General features: G+C 40.4%; 1 protein-coding gene across 1 annotated transcript in view; it reads right to left on the reverse strand.

Annotated features, from left to right (window-relative positions):
• The window catches only part of MTMR2 (myotubularin related protein 2), a gene marked incomplete at its 5' end in the record, with an annotated part of 42,155 nt that extends 16,256 nt beyond the window's left edge, over positions 1–25,899 (reverse strand). The window contains 6 exons of the mRNA XM_083361947.1: positions 5,213–5,314; positions 5,895–6,005; positions 8,443–8,537; positions 9,854–9,929; positions 15,623–15,728; positions 25,814–25,899. Of these exons, the coding sequence (XP_083218073.1) occupies positions 5,213–5,314; positions 5,895–6,005; positions 8,443–8,537; positions 9,854–9,929; positions 15,623–15,728; positions 25,814–25,899 (576 nt within the window). The remainder of the gene's footprint in view (positions 1–5,212; positions 5,315–5,894; positions 6,006–8,442; positions 8,538–9,853; positions 9,930–15,622; positions 15,729–25,813) is intronic.

The raw sequence follows: 25,899 nt of genomic DNA on the forward strand, positions 1-25,899 counted from the left end.
ACACGTATCTGTTGGAGTAAGCTAATCAATAGATGTTTCTCCACATTCCTTTATTTTCTGATCTATGAAACTGACAAGAAAACGGTAGGGAAGAAATAAATGGTTCTTAAGAAGAAACCTAGTAAGACCTTGTTTTTTAAAGCAGCATCATAGGACCAAATTTCAGTTTCTTAGTTTTGCACAGAATTGCCATCTATGTAAGTGATGGGTCTCCAGATGGTGTTTTGTTTGTTTTGAGTGACATGGAACTTAAAGCTAATTGTGGGATCTATAACTAGGGAACAATCAACAGTTCCCATTTAGATTAGTGCACAATGATGAATAAGGCTCAAACCCTTCCCCCACCCAAACATCGGTGCATGCCATGGCACATAAATCTTCACTGCCCACTTTCTCTGCAAAGAGAAAGGACTCTGCAAAGGATTCTCTTTTATTTATTTATAGTCACAAATGCTTAATATTTTATCAGCAACATATTGTCTGGGTTCCAACATTTAACTAATACATGTTAAATTCCTTTCTCTCTACCTCGTTTTTCTAGCCATTGATAAAAGATACCCCATGTTCTAATCTAAAGTATACTGAATCTTCTTTCTCTTTCATTTTCAACGTGGACCTGTCCATTTCTGCACAATCTAAAAATTTTAATTAACTCTTCCTCTGTTGATAAAATCTTCATTTTTCCAATGCTGAGTGAATACAATTCTTGCTGCAGTTAATACATGTACAATTAGATATATATATACTCTTTTTCACAATTTCCTACAATTATGCCTAACAAAAATAATTCTGGCTTAAAAATCTATGTTTTTTAGTAATTTTCTCTAACCATATGTGTACTCTTGACCAGAATCTTTTGGCTTTGGGGCATGCCCACCAAAGATGGCAATAAGTGCCTGGTTTTTGCCTACATTTCCAACAGTTGCTAGATATGTTTTTAAACATTTTTGCTAACCTCAGGATTCTTTTTTTTCCACTTTCTCTTTTGCATCATCGAGAGAAGGATTCTGCAAAGGATTCTCTCTCTCTTTTTTTTTTTAACTGTAAAAGCTCACAAATTAAAGAGTAGCACTGTTGCAGAATCAAGAGACTCAGACCCCGGAATCAAAAGAAGTTTGGTTTATTTTGCGCAAAAGGTTCAGAACAAAAAGCAATGTCAATATCTGAACACCTTGTCATGGAAAAGCAAGTACATATATAGTCTCCAAAAGTAGCAAAACACGGAAATATAACTTATGATCTCTGATTGGTTACATTAATTCTAAGCCCCCTTCTAGCTCATCTCTAGCCCCCCTTTGCGTTGCTAAATTATGGCTTAATATCTTACAACCCTGTCTCAAGCAAAGGTCACAGGTGTCTTGCTAAGCATCTAAGTTTCCGGCACCATTTGTGGTTTAGCTACAAGCGAGACATATGTGGTTAGCGGTAACTGAACTTTGTGCTGGCCTACGAGGTGTGACCTACAGTTGAACTTGCGCTTTGGCATTCTCCATTTCCTTGTTCCTCTTCTAACTAATACACGCATTTTTCTTCATGCCTCACTTTTATGTCCTACCTCACTTTTATGACATGCAGCATTTTTATGTATTCTTTGTATCTTTCTTTATGGCCTGCCTCAGCACGGGTCCCAACATACTTGCAGTTTCACTAAGGAGAACAGGAAACAGAGTTCCCAATATTATGTGAGACACCAGGAACTCCTTTTTCCGGACCTACTGGGACAAAGGTTTTGGTGTTTGCATCCTGAATATGAAGCATTGAGTTTAATAGAAGTCCTAGAAATTAGCTGCTCCTCTTGGTGATCCCTTCTCCCTTTCAAAAAAATGTTGAGACTGGAAAGATGTGGATAAATTCTTCCAAACGTGATGATCTCTTTAAATTTTCTCAGGGAAATGGCTGAAAGCATCCTAGATTTTCTGAGAGTTCTTGTGGATTTTTTTTTAAAAAAACAAGCAAGCAAGAACAAAAAAGAAAACCTTGAACCAATTATGGGTGAATTGGAGGTGCTTCCCTGATACTATTTGCCATGAAAATCTTCTGAGCTGATTCTGGATGAGGGGGGCAAACCCTACAAGATCCTCCATCTTGTCTGGGTTCTCCCCTGTCTGGATCCCCTCCAGCCTCCAAAACGCCAAGACAGATTGCACTTTAGAATAGAATAGAACAGAACAGAGCTGGAAGGGACCTTGGAGGTCTTCTAGTCCAGCCCCTTGCTTGAGCCTATACTATATCAGACAGGTGACTGTCTAGTCTCTTCTTAAAAACCTCCAGGGATGTAGCGCCCATGATTTCTGGAGACAAGCTGTTCCACTGGTTAATTGTCCTCACTGTCAGGACGTTTCTCCTTAATTTCAGGTTGCTTCTCTTCTTGGTCAATTTCCAACCATTGTTTCTTGTCCTGCCCTCTGGTGCTTTGGTGAATAACGTGACCCCCTGTTCTTTGTGGCAGCCCCTCAAACACTGGAATACTGGTATCATGTCATCCCTATTTCTTCTTTTCTTTAGATTGGCCAAACCCAAGTCCTGCAGCTGTTCTTCATATGTTGTAGTGTCCAGGCCTTTGATCATTTTAGTTGCTCTTCTCTGAACTTTTTCCACGGCCTCAACATCTTTTTTGTAGTATGTGACAAAAACTGACTGCAGTATTCCAGGTGCGGTCTTACTATGGTTTTATAAAGCGGTACTAATACTTTGCGTGATCTTGATTCTATGCCTGTTTTTATACAACCCAGGATTGTATAATATACAACCCAGGATTGTATAATATACAACCCAGGATTGTATATATCACCAGCATACTGGTGGTTCTTAACCCTAAACTAATGGATGACCATCTTGAACTACATCTACTGAGATGGTATAGGAGGTTCTCCTGCATGAGCAGGGGGCTGGACTAGAAGACCTCCACGGTCCCTTACAGCTCTGCTCTGCTCTGCTCTCCTCTACACTCTACTCTACTCTACTCTGCTTTGCTTTGCTTTGCTCTGCTCTGCTCTGCTCTGCTCTACTCTACTCTACTCTACTCTAATGATGGCTTCATAAGAAAGGGCCAGAGCACCGCCTCCTTCAGAGCTGGGAGAACAAACCTTTTCTTAATGATGCATTCAGCACTGCATGACTCCAACTATATTTTACCTTCCTAGAGGTCTTGACCAACCAGGAACATCATTTAACACGCAGGAAGCCATCCCGAGAGCAAATCTGAACAACTTCATATGACAAATGCCTAGAGTAGTCCTCATAGGGGCTTAATAGGGGCTTCCCTGGTCCTCCCCACCCAGTAGTGATAAGGATGAAATAAGGGTGTTGCTGGCAATACACAGAAACGACGAGAGCAGAGAAATAATAACAAATGTCATATATAAAGCCTATATTCATGCATATGTGTTATAGTATCAAATGGCTGTGCCTAGGCCAGGGGTAGGCAACCTCGGCTCTTTTATGACTCATGGACTTCAACTCCCAGAATCTCAGGAATTCTGGGAGTTGAAGTCCATGAGTCATAAAAGAGCCGAGGTTGCCTACCTCTGGCCTAGGCATTAGAGACAAAATGCACTCTCTTTCTGGCTGAGACCGCTCTTGTATACCTGGCTACAGGCATATCAATTTCACTCTGTAAAAATAGTTTCCAGTATGGAGAAATGTCCTAAAATGATGAAAGTGGAGACATTTTGAGCTCCCTTTAACTCCTGTTTGATTCGCACTTTCAAGGGATGCACTGAAACTATATCACCGATGAAGCTTCTTGGATGAGAAGTGAAACTTCTTCTTCTTCTTCCACGAGGGAAAGAACCGTCCAGCTGCCTTTTGAAAAAGCAACTTTGAGACATTGTTCTTATGATTGTAGCACACACCCAACCTTGACTGATCTTAAAAAAGCCAAGCAGGATAAGAACAAATTTGTATTTTGATAGGCGATCAGTAGGAGATTTTAGAGCTTAGGCTAGAAATGGAAATTGAAAAAACATCCTGGAAGAGGACAATGGCAAAAACTTTGGTATTGTTGCCTAATGGATATTTCCCTCAGGTCACCAGGAGTTGAACTCAATCCAAAGGATTTTTTATCCTTTCAGGCTGCTTTCAAAAGAAAGGAATGTTTTGACACACATATCCCCCCATCAATTATGGGAAAAGTGACTAATCCCAATGTTTGAGGGGGGGGGGAGGGAAAAATTGAACATTCTGATTCAACTCTTGAGTCTCCCTCTTTTGCAATACGAAAGGATTACAGCCTTGTTTTTAGACTGGCTTGAGTTCAAGAACCTAATAGCCCAATGGTGGGATTCAGCCAGTTCGCACAGGTTCGGTAGAACCATTAGCTAAATTTTGTTGAGTTCAGAGAACTGGCTGAACCGATGCTGCTTTTGGAAGACCGTTCTAGGCCTCGGATGCCTAGAGGAGGTCTCCCAGGCCTAGAACGGCCCACCAGAATTGCGTTGATGTCATTTCCGGAAGTCTGTTCTAGGCCTGGTGGAGGCCTCCCAGGCCTAGCACAGCCCGCCAGAAGTCCTTTGATGTCACTTCCGGATGTCTGTTCTAGGCCTGGGAGGCCTGGAGGAGGTCTCCCAGGCCTAGAACAGCCCACAGGAAGTGCATTGATGTCACTTCCGAAAGCCCATTCTAGGCCTTGGAGGTCCAGGCCTGCATCCACACAGAGAACCGGATGTTAAGGAATTTGAATCCCACCACTCCAATAGCCCCCACCAAGATCAACATCACTCCACTTTCCTGCATTTTCATCTTACAACCACACTATAGAGGTGGTCCTCGACTTACAATCATTCGTTTAGTGACCGTTGAAAGTTAAAACGGCCCTGAAATAAGTGACTTATGACTGCTTTTCACACTTATGACAGTTGCATCATCATCATCATGGTCATGTGATTAAAATTTGGACACTTGGCAACTGGCATGAATTTACGACGGTTGCAGAGTCCTGGGATCATGTGATCATCTTTCGTGAACTTCTGACCTGCTAAGTCAATGGGGAAGCCAGATTCACTTGACAACTGTGTTACTAACTTAACAACTGCAGTGATTCACTTAGCAACTGTGGTAAGAAAAGTCGTAAAATAGGGCAAAACTCACTTAACAAATGTATTGCTTAGCAATGGAAATTTGGAGCTCCATTGTGATTGTAAGTCAAGGACTACCTGTATATCTTGGAAAAGATCATGTTTGTCAGATTAGCAAAAAAAAAAAAAATACTTACCAAGTGATTGGATACCGGAAATGCATATTTTGTCAAGTTCTCGAATATGGATCTTCTCGTGCGACCTTCAGGTCTATGAGCAAACCGAAGATTCCGGACATCCTACAGAACGTAGGGCAAAACTGGGTCTTACCAGAAATCCTGCAGCACACCATACTGATTCATTTGCTGAGAAATTAGTTTATTAGTTGCTGCCAAATTCTCTCTGTGTTATGCAGTGGGGAGGAGGGAAATTACTTTGTAAGAGACAAAAACCTCAAGTCTGTCAATTTAAACTGGGATTCTTAACCTGGCGACCATGAACATTTTTCAAGGGATGCACAAACTTGGATGGAAAAAAGATATGGCTTTTATTCCCCACTAACCTCTAATTGAAATTTAGCTTTTCATTCAGTCATGAATGTAGGCAACAGTTGCCTCCAGACTCAAAAACTGTTTAACTTCAATGAACCTCATCTAAAATTATTATACCTTAAAATGTAAAACCAGAATAGTCCATTCTTCAATTGGACAGGGGGTTGGATTAAATGATCTTCAGAGTCATTTACATTTTATGATTATATGAATTTTCTGTCAACATGCATTACTGAAGTCCATTAAGACCATTACAAGCCATAGCCGTTACATGCTACGGATCATGAACTCAATACAGTATCTTCCCATTCTTGACAAACTAGTTTACCTTGCACACAATTTCTAGGCCGTATGAATTTTCACCACGACTAGAAGCTCCTCCAATTTTCTCCACTCTGTTAATCACTCCAAGAGGGCCATCTAGAACAAATGGAGGGTTCTGGAGAAAATGGAAATGTATCAGTAAAGCATCCAAACCAAAGAATTATTGTTAGACAGAGCTAACAGAGCTCAGGGTTTGATTTTTTAATACTTAGCCGTGCAATAAACTTACAAATACATTCAGAAAGCTGGGGTTATCTTTAAGATTAATGCAGCGGCTCCCAACCTTTTCTATACCCTGCACCCCTAGAATGCTTCTAATATATTCTCGCACCCCTTACAAAAGTTCAAAATAACGGCAACAAGTTATGCATATACACTACAATTTTGAAACTTCTAAACCCAAGTTTTCGCACCCCCCGGAATATCCCCCGGTTGGGAACCCCTGGATTAATGCATTGATTATTTTATACATCCTTAGTACCTTTATATTCCACCATTCCTCAGATAATCTGTTTTCATTTTACCACCAAAACAAGATGCCTGTGAAGTACGGTGGTGAGACAGAAAGACTGGCCAAAATCACTCAGGAAATATCCACAACTACGTAAGAGTGGATAAACATGGATCTCCCCAGTCTTAATCCAATACCTAAATGGCTACTCTGCACAAAGTATATTTCCCTTTGTAATATATTTCCCTTTGTAATATTTCCCTTTCCATTTCAGCACAGGACAGTTGTCTAAAAAAATAAATTTTAAGAGAAAATGAAATTTACATTGTGGCTTTTTGTTACATGCACGCTATGGAAACATGAATATTACAGCTGTGCTTTGAAGTGTATGCCTGTTCCTTCTTATAGCAATCATAAATTTTGCCATCATTGTGCAAGAAATAACCGACTTGCTCTTTGGAGACTGAATCTAAAGTGCTTTAAGGCTCTAATGAATATTTGAAGTTGATGAATATCCAGTACAAGCTCTGGTTCATTTAGCCTACATTTGTCTATGCTGCTGGCAATGTCTCTCCAATGTTTTCACAGGTGATTTTTCTTCTCTCCTCCCTTTTCATTATATAGTCGTAAATGCTGACACATTATATTGTTTCAACACAATGATACTTATAAAATATTTATTAAAAATCATTGACATTCTATTATTTAGTTAATCTAGGACAGCGTTTCTTAAAGTATGGTTCTAGGACCCCTGGTGATCTCAAGGCTGTCTCTGAAGTCCTCAAAATAAGAATTATTTGCCAACCCTATGTTTAAAAAATAATCCAATATTAAAATCCCATCAAACAATCATGAGAAAAGGTAGAGACAAAGATTGTCCCAAAGGTGCTTTTTTCAAAAGGTAACTGGACTTTCTTGTTTCTGAAGAAGCTTCTTGGATGAGAAGCGAAATATTTTCAAAGAAAAGAAATCAAGGAAGTCCAATTGCCTTTTGGAAAAAAACACCTTTGGGACAACAATAACCCAGATGATTGAGAATCTCCATAGACACCTGAGACAGAGAATGCATCCATTTTAATTTTTAATACAGTAAATATTGATAAATATAACCCATAGGAACAAAAGCTCTTTTGAGGGTCCTTGGTAATTTTTAAAAGTGGAAAGGGATTTTGAGATTGAAAAAAAGTTTAAGAAACAATGACTAAGAGCAGTGTTTCTCAACCCTGGCAATTTGAAGATGGGTGGACTTCAAGTCCCAGAATTTCCCAGCCAGAATAAGCTGGCTGGGGAATTCTGGGACTTGAAGTCCAGCCATCTTCAAGTCACCAAGGTTGAGAAACACTGAATTGGAATATTGGAAATAAAGAGAAAGAAATATTTTATTAAGGTGAATTAAAAGGTAGGATGCTGATAATACAAGGATAAAATTATTCGGCTTTTTCATCCAAAGTTTGGTATAATGTTAGACAGTGGTTGGATTCAAATACCTGAACAACTGGTTCTCTGCGTGGACACCACTTCTGGAAGTCCATTCTGAGGCAGTGAGGCCTCCTAGGCCCAGAATGGCTTACCGGAAGCCTGTGGATACCACTTCCGGTGGGTTGTTCTGGGCGTGGAAGGCCTCCCCAGCTCAGAACGGACTTCTGGAAGTGGTGTCCACGTACTTCTGCTCAGCCGTTCTGGGCCTGGGATACCTCCCCAGCTCAGAATAGACTTCCAGAAGTGGCGTCCACGCACTTCCAGCGGTCTGTTCTGGGCCTTGCAAAAAAGGGCTAGCTAGGGCATCAGCCGGTTCACCAAAGTCAACAAAAAATTAGCTACCAGTTCTACTGAACCGGTGAGAACTGGCTGAATCCCACCACTGATGTTAGATTAAACAAAATGCTGCATCTACGTATTTGTTGTAGAATGAAAACTTCAGTTCTGATTATTTCATGTTGAAGGCTATCTTGTGTAATCACTTCATGTATACAACTCCACTTTGAAAGGCAGGAGATTCCATCATGACTCACAACCCATGTACTGAGCTATGCCCTCCCTTCAAATAAGAGCTGCGAACCCATCAAAAACAATAAGGAAAAAGCAATTTATTAAGCCTTACCCTTTCCATGCTTTTAAAGTACAGTCTGTAATTTGTAACTGTCAAAGTTCCTCGAATACCTCCAGTAAACGGGCAGATATGAGTAACATCTTTTGCTACAAAAGAAATTAAAAGTATTATAAATATTTCCAGAGGGAAGTATTGCCATAAAGGTTTAAAATCCTCCCTCCCCCACCCCTGTTTTTATAAGATGAAACAAGAGTAATGCCGGATTTATGCCTTCTGGAGAAGAAAAAAAAGAGAGCTTCTTCTCACTACTTCTGCAGACTTGCATGGAGAAATGTGTGGGAGAATGACAAAGAATTTTAAACTTTGTGGCAGGAACAAATAAAAATGGCCTGACGGGATTGTTTTATGGACAGATTTGAGAATGAGAGAGGCACCCAGCATGACATTATTTCGCCTGGAATCTCTGACAACATGCTTAACCTTTAAACTTTCCCGCAAAGCTATTTTAATGAGCCCCATGCGCAGCTAGAAGCTGAATTCATATAAACAAAGACTTGAAGCCAACTATCACTCCATTTCATTTGTTCACCAGTTTACTAGTTCTATCCTATCTATCCCACACTCCAGGTCAATTAATTCTTAATGACCTCTGAGGAGGTCCAGTCCTTTTCCATTTCTGCAAATTTTGTCTAGCAAGACTTCCTTTCTTATTATGCCTGGATGGAATAGATCAGGGGTAGGCAACCTCGGCTCTTTTATGACTCATGGACTTCAACTCCCAGAATTCCTGAGCCAGCTGGCTCAGGAATTCTGGGAGTTGAAGTCCATGAGTCATAAAAGAGCCGAGGTTGCCTACCCCTGGAATAGATAGATAGATAGATAGATAGATAGATAGATAGATAGATAGATAGATAGACAGACAGACAGACAGAGTAGAAAGAGTAGACAGATAACACAATAGCTATCAGTGTATAATAGCTATCAGTGTATATCAGTGGAATGGACCTGTTTTAAGACTTTCAACCAAAAGACCTCAAGGCTAGCACACAGAAGCCAAAATGCCAATGGTACCTCAGTGTGTGCCTCACTTGGCAACCCCCCACACAGTTACTTATCACATGATCAAAATTTGGGTGCTTGCCAACTGGCATGTATTTATGACGGTTGCAGTGTCCCGGGGTCATGTGATCACCTTTTGAGACTTTCTGATAAAGCAAAGTCAGTGGGAAACCAGATTCACATAACATCCATGTTACTAACAACTGCAATGATTCACTTAACAACAGTAGCCAGAAAGCTCATAAAATGGGGCAAAACTCACTTAACAACCGTCCTGCTTAGCAATGGAAATTTTTGGCTCAACTGTCGTTGTAACTTGAGGGCTACTTGTAGTCGTCACATGGAGACTTTCCACAGCTCTTGTAGTTTACTTTGGGGAGAAAATACAAGTAGCTGCACTTACCCATATCTTTAATAGTTTCTCCTGGTAGCAAAGGGGGCTCTTCCATTTCAGCTAATTTATTAGATTCTCTGAGTATCTAAAACACAAAACACAATTATCAGGTGTACTTACCTTCAATGCTTAAAAAGTTCGGACATTTGAAACTTACTCACCCCACATGTAAAAAATAACATGGGAAAAAAGTGAGCCCAACTGACATAGCCTGGAACTAAAATCTGTCTCTTGCACTCAGCTTCAACCTACCTGATTCGCAGCTTCTAGGTAAATCTATGAGGGGGGTCTCCAATTTTTTGGGGGGCAGGGGTTGTGTTGTTTTTCTGGGGTCATGCCAGTATGATGAAATTGTTTTGTCTTCTCCTCCAAATGCCGCCATCTTTTTTACAGCTTTCGATACACAATTGTATAATTTTACACTGTGATTCAGTCATTGTTACAGGATGTCAGTGATTTATACTGTGGAGAATGTAAGTAGCTGAGATTGACTGGTAAAAAAAAAATCAAATGAACGAATCAAATCAAATCCTATCAGCCTTATATTTGAATGCTGCAATTAATCAATTAACTATACTTTTAAATAAATCTTCTGGTCTATCCAACTAAAAAGAGATGATTTTTTTTCTTACAAAATTAAGGAAAGGCTTGCAGAGGAGAGTCAAACAATTGTTGGCAAGAGGAAAAAGAGTATAATTTAGACATTCATGAGGGTTTGGGTTTGTTTTTTTGTTGGTTTTTTTGTCCTAAAAATAGAAAAAATATTCCTAGTCTTACTCCTGTTTTTTAAAAGTACGGTACATATACATATACATATACATATACATACATACATACATACATACATACATACATACATACATACATACATATATATATATATATATATATATATATATATATATATATATATATATATATATATATATATTTCTGCCCTTAACCCAACGAGTTCCCTGTTTTCTCTTATTTGGTCTCAATTGTTCCGCTCTTCTGAATCTTACCCACCCATCCCTTGCATAGGTCTGGGGCACGGAAGAGGAAAAAGAGGAAAATCTGTAACAATTCAACTCAGGGGTCTTCAAACTTGGCCCTTTTATGGCTTGTGGACTTCAACTCCCAGAATTCCTCAGCTAGACATGCCTGGCTGAGGAATTCTGGGAGTTGAAGTCCACAAGTCATAAAAGGGCCAAGTTTGAAGACCCCTGATCCAAGTCCTGCCCATTTTTATATGCGGCTTGTACAAAAGGCACCGGGTTTCATGTGTGTGGCTGTGGCTGCAGCCCTGACGTTTTTGACCCTCACCCCATTGGAGGCTCCCAAGCAAGGGTTTTTATGAAGATTTCTTTACTCAGAAGAAATTAAGGGACTGATCTTACTACTGAAGAACACTGAAACACCATTAAACAACTGCTTGTTTAATCACAGGGATTAAAACCTCATGACTGTATCCCCGCTGCCCACAGGCTTCAATTCCCTTTTAAACCCTGTTCCTTCCATGAAGTTTGCCATCTTCTACAGCAGTTCTTAGTTTACCACAGTTTGTCAGGATGTCTTCATTTGATGCGCTCACATATTACATTAAGCCACGTTTGCACTGTGTGCATGGTGAGCCAGTCACAGCAGTCTGGTTCTCACAAATTAAGCTATTAACCCTGGTTTACAGATTGCAATGGCTGGCTTCATATATCATGCAAGCCCCAAACCCATCAAAGCACAATAGCACTGTATGTAACTTTAGGCACCATCATTTACTGAAATTACAATAATTAGTTGTGTTATCAAAGTGTCACTTGATATGTCCAGTTGTAGTTGGCCAAAATTAAACCTAAAACTTTCCAAACCACTCTTTCCAGCTGTATGGAAAGGAGACAAGGCAAGGATTTGATACTGAAGATCAATGTGGCTTCTTAAAATAACAAACCTATTCCAACATGGTTTGTTTAACCACAGTTTGCTGAGTAAGCCAAGGGTCTTCAACCCTGGTAACGTTAAGACTTGTGGACTTCAACTCCCAGAATTCCTCAGCCAGCCAAAGCTGGCTGAGGAATTTGGGAGTTGAAGTCCACAAGTCTTAATGTTGCCAGGGTTGGAGACCCCTGGAATAAGCTATGACAGTCTGGATTTGTACAACATGGTAAGCCATAGAACACATTTTCTGAAGTCAGATTTCTAGGTTATATACCAGGGGTCTTCGAACTTGGCCGTTTTATGACATGCTAGCTGAGGAATTCTGGGAGTTGAAGTCCACAAGTCATAAAAGGGCCACATTTGAAGACCCCTGTGATAGAAGAACAAAATCCCTAATCCATACGCACTTTGCAATAGGAAGATCGAAAATCGTAGCTAAGTCACAATAAGAATGAACACTACAGCCTCAAAGAGGAACTAATGGATCATTGCTCCAAAGGTCACTCCAAGGCCTCCAGCTTGCACCCCCTTCAAACTTGGTTCTTCTCAAATGACAACCAGAGATAATTGCAGGACAGCATTCTTGCCCCAAGATGGGCACCTATGCAAATACTCAAGGACCTTGACTAATTCTGAGATAATTTTTTTTCTATGGCTGCCTTTGAGATGCCAACCCACTCCAGACACTTTTATTTTCCTTGTCTCAGAGACAAAAGATTGAGCGAGGCTGGCTTCCCCCGATCTAATGTGCACTAAATTTAAATTTTTCCCTGATCTAATTTGCACTAAATCAATACACTGTAACCTGGTCTTTGACAAGTCTATGACGAGAGAGCTATAAAAAGAAGACAGAGGAAGGGCAAAACTAAAAGAAGATCCTGCTAAATAAGCTAAATTCTTTTGCATTGGGAGGCAGTTGGTCAATGGAGAGGAGGGGAAAAGGAATGGGAGGGTTTATGAGCTTGGATATCTTTTTAAAAAATAAAGGGCAAAGAAGATTTGGTGTATGAACTCAGCTTGCCAGTTCCAGGGGTGCTGATGCAAGTAGAAATTCCTGCATGCCCTTCACGCTTTCAGGGATATTTACCATAATATCCCCCCAAAAGAAACTCCTGCATTTGTGGTGCAGGTTTTTGCTGTGCCGTTTTTATAACTTTTATCTCTGAAAAAAACTCATGCTATCACCTTTCATGCAAACATTAAAACACAGTCAATATAATTTTAAAAAACCTGCGTGCGCGCGCATGCGCACACACACACACACACATATTCCAAAACCCAGCCAAGACAAAATGAAAAAGTAACATTATTCTTAAAGTAAGCAATGGCCAAAGAATTGAGGCCTTTGAACTGTGGTGCTGGAGAAGACTCCTGCGAGTCCCTTGGACTGCAAGGCGATCAAACCGGTCAGTCCTAGAGGAGATCAACCCTGACTGCTCTTTAGAAGGCCAGATCCTGAAGCTAAAACTCAAATACTTTGGCCACCTAATGAGAAGGAAGGACTCACTGGAGAAGAGCCTAATGCTGGGATAGATTGAGGGCAATAGAAGAAGGGGACGACAGAGAATGAGGTGGCTGGATGGAGTCACTGAAGCAGTAGGCGTGAGCTTAAATGGATTCCAGAAGATGGTAGAGGACAGGAAGGCCTGGAGGAACGTTGTCCATAGGGTCGCGATGGGTCAGAAACGACTTCGCAGCTAACAACAACAACAAGCAATGGCCATGAGTAACAGTAGAATGTTTTCCACGTGGAAATGTGAAGTGTCATTTATTCATAAGCATGTAGTTATCCCTGCCTGGGATAAAAAAAGCATCTCACCATCATCAGAAACAAAAATTAAAGTCTAGGGTTCAAAAATCCAGATGACCACTAGTTGGCAGCAAAGACCCTGAACAAGTCAAGCTTTGTTCAAAGTTAGCTGAACAATGCCAATAAATTGAGGGCAAACCGGCAAACCACATTCATCTGTCAGCAACTGGACATAATGAAAACTTGAGTTCCCTCAAATGGCCACTCCTTTTTCCTAATCTAAATAATCTAAAAGTGTTGGTACATCTTCAAGATAGTGGAGGATTTTATTTCAGAGAATGGAGGAGCTAGGGTGAAGAAGCCAACATCACTTTTCAAAGATGCAACTTATTTGGAACAAGAACTAAAATCTCAATTTATACTGTTTCCCGAATTATGCTTATCTTTAATTACAAGGACTAGTCAAGGGCAGATAAACAATGCAGATATCAATATCCATTATTTATTTGAGCTCCCTCTATATGTGAGATATCTATCTAATATTCCCGCCTCCTATTTTCCCTACAATAACTACTCCTTGATGTGGGTTGGGCTGAGAGAGAGTGAATGACCCAAGGCCACCCTATCAGCCTTCATGCCAAAGGGAGGACTAGAATTCATGGTCTCCAGCACTTCAGCCGTTTCTCCTATCTGGCTTTCTTCTATGTTAGAAGGCATAAGACTAGGTTTAAGATGGTAGAGAGGTACAAATGGATTTATTTAGTCTTTCTCACTTTGGGCTTTGTTCCACCCAAGTTCATTATTCGGACCCATTATTGGTTTTGTCTAAAAAAGACTTTGGAACAAAGCTCAACAAACTGGATCTAGACATTGACATGAAATTGGAGCTTTCTTCTCTTGTAGCTTAGCTTTTTTCTTTTTTTTTTTTTGCCCAAAAGTAATGCAGCTGGATGGAAATTTCCTACAACTATCTGAAAAAGAGAATAGCAATTTTTACTTATTTGTGGAAAGAACTTATATGGAAGCTGCACCACTTCAATTGCTAGTTTATAAGCAACACATTAATTTTCAGTGAGAATTTCTTGTATTGTAAAAGAACATTTATTTTGCACTACAGTAGCTTGCCTTCTTTTACTTTCAATCATAAGCCATAGAATATAAATGAGTCTTGCATAAAAGTTATATCATATGGTCTCAACATGAAATACATCCAAAGTCCAAAGCTAACAAAGGATCAGCTGTTAATTCAACTAATGTGGCGTTCATTCCCTATTCCTATTCCTAAGTGCCAGGTCAAAACATAACAGGAAGTGATCATGGAAAAGTAGTTACATTTTCCTCTTTGGCCAAGTAGCAATGAGGATGTGAACACAGTGAACGGTGACAGAAACAGATAATAATATCAATTATAGCATATGGCAGCATCTGGTGAATTTGGCAAATCTCCCTAAAGACAAGCAGAACTGGACACTGTTGGTACTTGGATGGAAAACTACTAGAAAAGCCCAGGATTGTATCCCAGAGGAAAGGCTAAACTACAAATATGTAAAAAAAAAATAATCTCAGAAAAAGGGGCAATAGGAACCCTTCTATAAGTTCTACGATGGACAAATAAGTGTTGACATCAACACATATTTGTCCATCAAACGAACAAAGTGAAATATAAACATTCCTTGCACATTAAAATAAAGATATTAGGAAAGGGGCTTTCTGAATTTAGGTTGAGTGTGTGTGTGTGTGTGTGTGTGTGTGTGTGTGCGTGCGCGCAAACGATTAGCGTCATAGAGACTATAAGAACGTGATTCTCAATCCTGGCTAGAACTCTGACGATGTCAGCAGATGCTGACGAAAGCTAAGTTTTTAAATAAATTATTCAGTCTCGGTGATCTGTGTTTTAATTTTTGAATATGACTATACCCGAGACTCATATCTTGTATGTATGTATGTATGTATGTATGTATGTATGTATATGTATGTATATATATGTGTGTGTGTGTGTGTTGTGTTGTGTATATACATTACATATAGATGTATTCTTTCCTCCCAATTTAATTGTACACAGTAGACCTTATTTACCCCATGCCTCTGCTAAGGCGTTGATCAAATCCAGAGCTTACCCTCAAATCAGGAGAAAAGTTTTCGGTAGAGGTGGAGATAGAATCCGATGAGATGACCGAAGCTGATTTGGTATGTGCCGAGTGATCCGAATGAGAGGTAGAAGCACTAGAAAAACGAGAAGAAAAAGAAGAAAAATCTAGAAACAACAGATTTTGTGGAGTTGCGTAGACCAAAAACAAAAAAACCCAAACCCTTTATCGTCTTATCTTACCAGACTTGGGAACAAGCTTAAAGCTTTCACCTATGAGGATATGGAGAAATTCTCCTTGAAATGACATCCATTGGATAACAATAGCAGTAGCATTTAGGCTTATATACTGCCCTATAACTCTTCACACACTTTCTGGGTAGTTTACAATGTAGAAGCATTATTTGCATTTCCCCCCAACAATCTGGGTCCTGGATGCAATTATGATACTCATTGGCCAAAAAAAAAATCTCAACTGAACTGTCCTTTTCAAGCACACTGAATGAATTAATCTCTCATAAGCACAACCCAACCTGTGGTGAACTTCTTGTAGCAGTATCAGAATGGATTAGCTGATGGTCTTTGAGGTCCTGTCTAGATCCAACCACTCATCTCTTCCATATCTTGGCTTACGAGAAGAGATGTTGCTGAACTACAGTTAGCAGTATCCCTCCTTACTCCCACTAGGGGGATGCTGTGACCGTCCTTGGTGTGAAAAACCATCATAAGTCCCTTTTTCAGTGCCATTAAACTGTCAGTAAATGAATGGTTGTTAAGTCGAAAACTACCTGTATTGCAAGTGAGTGAGCTTTTTCTAAAAACAACCACGTTTTTTTTTTAAAAATTGGAAACCCTATAGGGATTTTTTTGCTGGAATAAGAGAAAAATGAATCGAATTATGCCTTTGAAGATTTAAAGGGTGGGGGTGAGGGGATTTGTAAAATACTTAAGAGACAAAAGGGACCATAATATTGTAATGATCTGTTGAAGGGTCAAAAGTCATTTCTAATATTTAACTTGGGGGGGGGGTGGTTGCACATCTTTTCTTTTCTTTTTCTTCCTTTCTTTTGACTTGTCTTTTATTATACAAAAATTCTTAATAAATATAATTTTTTTAAAAAAAATTAAAATGTTCATTTTATGCTGGCCGTTGTCGTACAATAGCCTACAGTATTCCAAGAATTGCTCAGATTTGATTGGCTGTTCTTGTTTTTAATATTGGTGGCCGGGAAGAAGAGCCCAAGTTAAAAGTCAGTCTGTGTGAGTTGCTTAGTAAACAAAGCTCTGATTGTTGCCCTCCCAGAAGAGAAGACTAACCAGTCATTGAAATTCAACACATGTTTCCTATGGTTGCTGTTGAATCATGCTATTCATGAGTCAAAACGGCCTAAACCCAGCCCCTTGGTATTGGCTGTTGAATTATATTCCCCTTAAAAAAAAAACCCCTCCTTTTCTTACAACATTGGGGGAAAAAGACGTTGCACTAACAAAATCTGATTAGAACTTTAACTTGAAGAAGAATATACACATAACAGAAGTTTAACTAAATTTAAGCAAGAATGCCTTCCCGGTATATTATAACTCATGCAGGAAGGGAAATACAAACCCCTCCTAAAGTAAGGTTTCTAAAGTCTGTGTTCATAAACACTATAAATCAGTTGGATTACAATGAAGGGGGAAGTCAGAAACCAGATAACTTATCTATGCTATTTTTACTAGATTTTTTCCCCTCTATTTTGTTTTTCATCTTTCCTTCCTTTTTTTTTAAGCATCTATAAATAGCAACACAAAGGATATTTTGGCTTTCAATTCCGAGTTGTATATGCCTTTTAGGCCGTAACAATGCACTGGTCTAGTATGGTCAATCTTTGATTAATGTTATATTGAGCATTAATTTTTGTCTTTTCAGCTGTTAGGAAGCATGTTCCTGTATACCATACGGAATTGACAATATGCTTGAAGTTACAGATGGGAGCATAAGACTAAACTGCCTAAATGGATCTGGTACTTCCCCCCCCCTTTTTAAAATGAAAAGGCAGAGATTTTGGCAGAGGAGAGGACAGAAAAGATTTTTTTTTCCTTGCCAACTGAATGTGTAAAATTGCCCGCTTTCTTGACCTGAGTTTTAGGATGTCTATTCCTCCTTTCCTCGTCATTGTGATTCATTTTTTGGGGGGGGGGGCTGGTTTTATATCATGAAAAAAAGGGATGCGGTGGCTCAGTGGGTTAGGACGCTGAGCTTGTCGATCAGAAGGTCGTCAGTTTGGCGGGTCGAATCCCGAGTGCCGCGTAACAGAGTGAGCGCCTGTTACTCGTCCCAGCTTCTGCCAACCTAGCAGTTCGAAAGCATGTAAAAATGCAAGTAGAAAAATAGGGACCACTACGGTGGGAAGGTAACAGCGTTCCGTGCGCCTTTGGCATCTAGTCATGCCGGCCACATGACCACGGAGACGTCCTCGGACAAGCACTGGCTCTTCGGCTTTGAAACGGAGAGGAGCACCGGCCCCTAGAGTCGGAAACGACTAGCATGCATGTGCGGGGGAACCTTTACCTTTTATATCATGAAAAATCACTTAGGGGAGAAAAAAAACCCACCAATTTTTCTGAAGAGATTTCCAATTATTAGTTCTTAGTGCTACCACCTGGGGAACGTCCATCAAGTAGGTTTGCATTGGTTTAAGCTTTTAAATGTAAATGACTTAATTTCTGGTTACTTGAACGCCTGCCTCTCTTTGTGGGAGGAATAAAATCTGTAGAAAAGGCCTTGAAAATTCTGAAGGATAAGGCTTTTTCCTTTTGTGGGTATTCTCTTAAGAGTAGCGTCAGTCCCTCACTTTCTTTGTTAGAATCTCAGCTTTTTAACCAGGTACTCAAAGTTGATTTTTCATTGTTGCAAAGATATGTTTGTATATTGCAATGATTAGTTTCGCCTGATCTGTCTCTGGCTCTTCTTGGATTATTAAGTGCTTTGATCAATGTGTTTGAATTGAAAAGGCAGGAGCTCAATCCCAACAAATATATAATAACAACGTATTCCATTGTTCCTTCCTTAATGTATTTTCTACGCTAAGCAAGATGATAGATAGATAGATAGATAGATAGATAGATAGATAGATAGATAGATAGATAGATGGATGGATGGATGGATGGATGGATGGATGGATGGATAGATAGATAGATAGATAGATAGATAGATAGATAGATAGATAGATAGATAGATAGATAGATAGATAGATAGAGAAAAAATAAAGAATAGACAGAGGATGGATAGATCGATAGATCGATAGACAGACAGACAAATGATAAAGAATAGAGGATGGATGGATGGATAGACAGACATATAGATAGAGAATAGACAGAGGATGGATAGATAGACAGACAGAGAGATAGATAATAGATAAAGAATAGACAGCAGTAGTTCTTGACTTAAGAAGACAGTTGGCACCAGAATTTCCATTACTAAGCCAGATAGTTGTGAAGTGAGTTGCACCCAATTGTTACAACCTCCTTTGGCATGATTGTTAAGTGAAACAGACAGTTGTTAAGGAAATCTGGCTCTCCCTATTGACTTTGTTTGCTGGAAACCAGCTGGGAAGGTTTCAAATGGCAATCCCATGATCCCAGGACACTGCAACTGTCATAAAAACATGCCAGTTGCTAAGATTTGAATTATGTGACCATGGGAATGCTGCAATGGTTGTCAATGCGAAGACTAAAACGAATCAAGATGGGAAAGTGTATCAGAAAATTCTCTTTTAATGCAATTTATAGATAGTCCTCGATTTCTAAATGAAACATTTATTGTTAAGTGAGTTTTGCCCCAGTTTATGATGTTTCTTGTCACAGTTGTTAAGTGAATCATGGCAGCTGTTAAGTTAGTCACAAGGTTGTTAAGAGAATCTGGCTTCCCCATTGACTTCGCTTGTCAGAAGGTCGCAAAAGGGGATCGCGTGACCCCTGGGGACCCTGGGACCATCATAAACATGAACAAGTTGCCAAGCATCCAAATTTTGTTACAATGGTCATGTGAAAAACAATCACAATTCACTTTTTTCAATGTCATAACTTTCAACAGTCATTAAGCGAACTGTTGTAAGTAGAGGACTACCTGTAATTAGGTACAAATATCTCTCATTGGAAAGCTCAGGTTAGAAGGCAAGTTTCTAAGGCTCAGCACTGGCACGCTTGCATAAGAGAACACCTTAGATCAAATCTTCCTTATAGAACACTACGCTTTGTCCCAAAATAGAAATACAGATGGCTTGTTTTCTGTGCGTCCTACACATGGCATTAAAATATATAAGAACCGTGAGTTCTCTTCTTGCTGTTTTACTTCTTGAAAAGCAACAACACCACTTTCCAAACAAATACAGTATTCAGGTTTTAAGTATCGATTACATTAAAAAATTGAAAGAAATCCTTCAACAATCCTTCAGCAATCCAGTTTTGGTCACCACGATGCAAAAAAGATGTTGAGACTCTAGAAAGAGTGCAGAGAAGAGCAACAAAGATGATTAGGGAACTGGAGGCTAAAACATACGAGGAACAGTTGCTGGAATTGGGTATGTCTAGTTTAACAAAGAGAAGGATGATGGGGGACATGATAGCAATGTTCCAATATCTCAGGGGCTGCCACAAAGAGGAGGGAGTCAAGCTATTTTCCAAAGCGCCTTAAGGCAGGACAAGAAGCAACAGATGGAAACTAATCAAAGAGAGAAGCAACCTAGAACTAAGGAGAAACTTAGAACAATTAATCAGTCGAACAACCTGCCTCCAGAAGTGGTGAATGCTCCAACACTGGAAGTTTTTAAGAAGAGACTGGACAGCCATTTGTCTGAAATGATATAGGGTTTCCTGCATGAGCAGCGGGTTGGATTAGATGACCTCCAAGGTCCCTTCCAACATCTTCTTCTTCTCCTTCTCCTTCTTCTTCTTCTTCTTCTTCTTCTTCTTCTTCTTCTTCTTCTTCTTCTTCTTCTTCTTCTTCTTCTTCTTCTTCTTCTTCTTCTGCATCAGCATCAGCATCAGCATCAGCATCATTATATTGTTGTAGACAGGTTACAGCAGTGTTCCTCAACTGTGGCAACTTTTAAGATTTGTGGACTTCAACTCACAGAATTCCTTAGCCAAGCACACTGGCTGGGGAATTCTGGGAACTGAAGTCCACACCTCTTAAAGTTTCCAAGGTTGAGAAATATTGTGTTAGAGTAAGGCAGTCAACATAACAATGCAGCTGAAGAACTAGGTGAAACCAGGGATGTTACAGTAAATGTAAACGGCACTGGGGAACAGAATAGAATGGAACCGAATAAGGCCAGAACATTTAATCCATGATTGGCAGCCATTCACCTTCTCCAGAAAATGACTTTTGCATTCAGATAAACTTATGCAAGACGTTTCAAACTAGAAATGGGTAAAAGCCACATCTGTCCTTTACTAAGTCTAGATTCTCATCTTCTCACCTTTTACAAAAGCCAGGCACAGGGCTGGTGCCTCCAGCAAGTTGTTCACTGCACAAAAGTGTTGTCATAGGGCCCACCCATCAAATTAAGTTTTAAAAAATCAATTTTCTATTCCACACTCCAAACGCAAACCTTTTACATCAGATTTTACTTTTTTCGAAATAAGTGATTTTCTAAGCAACAATTCTGAAGTTGATGCCTTTATTATTTCTGGGGTGGGTTTTTTTGACTTCTCAATCTATCCTACTAACTAGATGCTTACAGTTGCAAGAAAAAGTATGTGAACCCTTTGGGATTACGTGGAGTTTTGCATGAATTGGCCATAAAATGCGCTCTAAACGTCATGTAAGTCACAACAATAGAAAAACACAGTCTGCTTAAAATAATACTACACAAACATTAGCTGTTGTCATGTTTTAATTGAACATAAGATGGAAACATTCAGTGCAGGGTGGAAAAAGTATGTGAACCTTTGGACTTAATAACTGGTTGACCCTCCTTTGGCAGCAATAACCTCAACCAAACGTTTCCTGCAGTTGCAGATCAGACCTGCACAACGATCTGGAGTAATTTTGGACCACTCCTCTGCACAAAACTGTTTTAGTGTAGCAATATTCTTGGGATGTCTGGTGTGAATCGCTCTCTTAAGGTCATGCCACAGCATTTCAATCGGGTTGAGGTCAGGACTCTCTGGGCCACTCCAGAAGGCGTATTTTGTTCTGTTGAGGCCATTGTTTTGTTGAATTACTTGTATGCTTTGGGTCATTGTCCTGTTGCATCACCCATCCTCTGCAGAGCTTCAGTTGGCGGACAGATGGTTGTACGGTTTCCTGCAAAATGTCCTGATAAACTCTGGAATTCATTTCCCCATCAATGACAATAATCCGTCCAGGCCCTGAGGCAGCAAAGCAGCCCCAAACCATGATGCTCCCTCCGCCATGTTTTACAGTGGGGATGAGGTGAGGTTTTGATGTTGGTGTGCTGTGCCTTTTTTTCTCCACACATAGTGTTGTGTGTTTTTCCCAAACAACTCAATTTTGGTTTCATCTGTCCACAGTATATTTTGCCAGTAGTGCTGTGGAACATCCAGGTGCTCTTTTGCAAACTTCAAACATGCTGCAATATTTTTTTTTGGACAGCAATGGCTTCCTCCGTGGTGTCCTCCCATGTACTCCATTCTTGTTTAATGTTTTCCTTATTGTAGATGTGTCAACAAAAATGTGCCAGAGATTTCTGTAGGTCTTTAGCTGACACTCTAGGATTCTTCTTTACCTCATTAAGCATTATGCGCTGTGCTCTTGAAGTCATTTTTACAGGACGACCACGCCTAGGGAGAGTAGCAACAGTGCTAAACTTTCTCCATTTGTAGACAGTCTGTCTTACCGTGGACACATGAACATCAAGGCTTTTGGAGATACTTTTGTAACCCTTTCCAGCTTCATGCAAGTCAACAATTCTTGATCGTAGGTCTTCTGAGAGCTCTTTTCTGCGAGGCATGGTTCACATCAGACAGTGCTTCTTGAGACCAGTAAACCCAAAACAGGTGTGTGTTTTTAAAGGGCAGGACAGCTGTCAGCAACACATCCAATATCATCACACTGGTTGGAGTCAAGGTTGGCTCACTCCTGGCTCCAATTAGCTCTTGGAGAAGTCATTAGGCTAGTAGGGGTTCACATACTTTTTCCACCCTGCACTGTGAATGTTTCCATCTTATGTTCAATTAAAACATGACAACAGCTAATGTTTGTGTAGTATTATTTTAAGCAGACTGTGTTTTTCTATTGTTGTGACTTACATGACGTTTAGAGCGCATTTTATGGCCAATTCATGCAAAACTCCACGTAATCCCAAAGGGTTCACATACTTTTTCTTGCAACTGTAGTACTGTTTGATATCACCAAAAATTGGAGTAGAATGTTGTTGCATTCCTGCCTGCCTGCCTAGCTATCTATCCATCCAGCTAGCTATTCTCTCTCTCTCTCTCTCTCTCTCTCTCTCTCTCTCTCTCTCTCGTTCTGTCTACCTACCTATCTACCTACTACCTACCTACCTTCCTATGGTATCTATCAATGACTGCACAGAGCAAATTGTAGCCCCCAGCAGCCTTGAATAATTTTAAAAAATGGGCTGGGAGACCACAAGAATTTCCAGGAATATGCACTAGATTGGAAAGTTGAGAAAATTCTCAAGGTAGCCATGACAAACCACTTCTACATTGTTGTAAGGACCATATGGATCTGTTTATGAAATCAGCAGGGGTTAAACTTCACTTAAGAAATCTTTCCTGTTTACTCAGATACATTCAGAATTCCCTGGCTCCAATTTGAGTACCTCTACTGAGCATCATGTAATAAAGTTTCAAGGAAAAATTTCAAGTGCAGTGGCTGATAGACTCAACAATCCATACTTTTCAAATACCTTTTGCGGATTTCTTGGCCTTGACTGAATTCTCTAGGATACTGTAGTAATTTACTGTTTTCTTGCCAGCCCCACTCTGCAATAATAGCAATAGCTCTATATACCACTTCATGGTGCTTTGCAGCGCTGTCTAAATGGTTCACAAAATCAGCATATAGCCCCCAACAATCTGGGTCCTCATTTTATTGACCTTGGAAGGATGGAAGGCTGAGTCAACCTTGAGTGCCATCAGGACTGAACTCTAAGCTGTGGGCAGTTTGCCTACAATGCTGCATTCTAACCACTGTGCCACCATGATTCTTAAACTCATGTTTTACATGTATACCCACTGACTTTACTCTTTTTTGTTCCAGATGTTATGATACAGGATAGCGATGATTAGAAAACAAGGGGTACAGTACAGTATATGAGTACAGAATCAAAGAAATAGCCATGGCTATCTGACTTCCAAAACAAGAGCTTTCCATGCACAACATTTTGTGGTAGGACTTGCTTGGGCTGCATTTACACAATCCACTTAATCACATCTAGTACGGATAGTCCTCGAGCTACAACCATTTATTTAGCGACTGTACAACGGCACTGAAAAAAGAAACTTACGACTGGACCTTGGACTTACGACCACTGTAGTATCTCCATGATCAAGTGCCCATAATTTGGGTGTTTGGCGACGCCCATGTATTTTATGAAGGTTGCAGAATCCTGATCATTTGGCTTCCAAAAACAATGGGAAACATCGGATTCACTTAATAACTCCATGACTCACTTAATAACTGTGATAAAGGAGGTTGTAAAACTGGGCGTGGCTCACTTAATTACCATGTTGCTTAGCAACAGAAATTCTGGTGCCAGGTTGTGGTCGTACGTCAAGAACTACCTGTAAAGCAGATGCATTCAAACTTCCGACCAATTTCAGTTAGCGTTAACTTGCCTTTTTTTTTTGCGACTGGGTGAATACTAAAAACCCTAACCATTTGGTGACAATATTTGGTGAAGCGTGAGGGGAAAAAATAAATTTAGCAACCCAGTAAACATACTGCCCTGTAAATGTGTTGGGGGGACATCTCCCACAATGCTCAGCAATGTATCTGGAGAACTTAAATTTTGGGAAAGCTTGCCAATCTTTCAACCTCTTTTATAACAGTGAAGCTACCCACGGTCTGTGGAAATTCTCAGTCATCCAAGTCATCGGTTGTCCCAAAGGTGCTTTTTTCAAAAGGCAGCTGGACTTTGGTTTTTTTCCTCGAAGACGTTTCGCTTCTCATCCAAGAAGCAAAATTGAAGAACTGAAGAAGCTTTTTGGGTGAGAAGCAAAACATCTTCAAGAAAAACAAAAACAAAGTCCAGCTGCCTTTTTGGAAAAACTACCTTTGGGACAGTGAAGTCACAGGTTAAGTTCAAACAAAGCTAAATCCCATTTAATGGATTTTATACCTTCCTTGGCCAAAAGGTTACAGCTAAACATAAGGGTCAAGTCAGTGAAAACTGCTCGGAAATAAAATAACGTTGGTTGCTCCTAAGTGAGTTTGCAAAGCACGCCCATCTCAGCCTTCTGGAGTAATATCTGTTCACCCCACTAGCACCCTAGGGTGCAAATATTCAGAGGATCCAGCTGCAAGAAATCCCAACCCTGAGATTGGCCCTGGCTCTCAAACTGGAATACAGGTAGTCCTCGACATACAACAGTTCACTTAGCGACCGTTCGAAGTTACTGAGTACGAGACTGAAAAAAAAGTGACTTATGACCATTTTTCACACGAAGGACCGTTGCAGCGTCCCCGTGGTCGCACGATTTACATTCGGATGCTTGTCAGCTGGCTCCTATTTATGACCATCTTTTGCGACCTTCTGACAAGCAAAGTCAGCGGGGAAGCCAGATTCGCTTAACAGCCAGGTCACCAATTTTAAAAACTGCAAGTGATTCGCTTAACAAACGTGTCAGGTCAAAGCGGTGAAAATGGGGCAAAACTCACTCCACTAACAAAGAGATGCAGTTGCAAAGGAAAGCATCCGAAAAGCATCCCCCAACCTCTGCAGCTTAACCCCCCCCCCACCCTCAGCTCTTCCCTGCAGCTGGGAGAACATCCAGCCTTTCCAGATATCAGGGCCTCCAACGAGACCCGGATCAAGCCTCCATTCCCCATCATCAAACCACCAATCTAGGTCTAGCGAAGGAGCAAGACCCAACCTGAATAATGACTTGTTTCTCTCCATCGGCGTCGCCGGTTCCCCCCCCGCACGACCCCCACGACCCTCCAGAACCGAAGCGGGTTCTTGCTAAGAGACCCGCCGCCCCTCCGCAGCCGCCTCCTCCGCTCTTTGCCCCGGGAGAGATGCGGTACCTGGAGAGGGAATCCGAGCTGGGCTGGCGGGTGGCCGGCGCCGCCGGCTTGGAGGCGAGGCTCTCGCAGCTGGAGCACTTCTCCAT

Source organism: Vipera ursinii (genome assembly GCF_947247035.1).
Source record: "Vipera ursinii genome assembly, chromosome: 4".
Classification (NCBI taxonomy): domain Eukaryota; kingdom Metazoa; phylum Chordata; class Lepidosauria; order Squamata; family Viperidae; genus Vipera; species Vipera ursinii.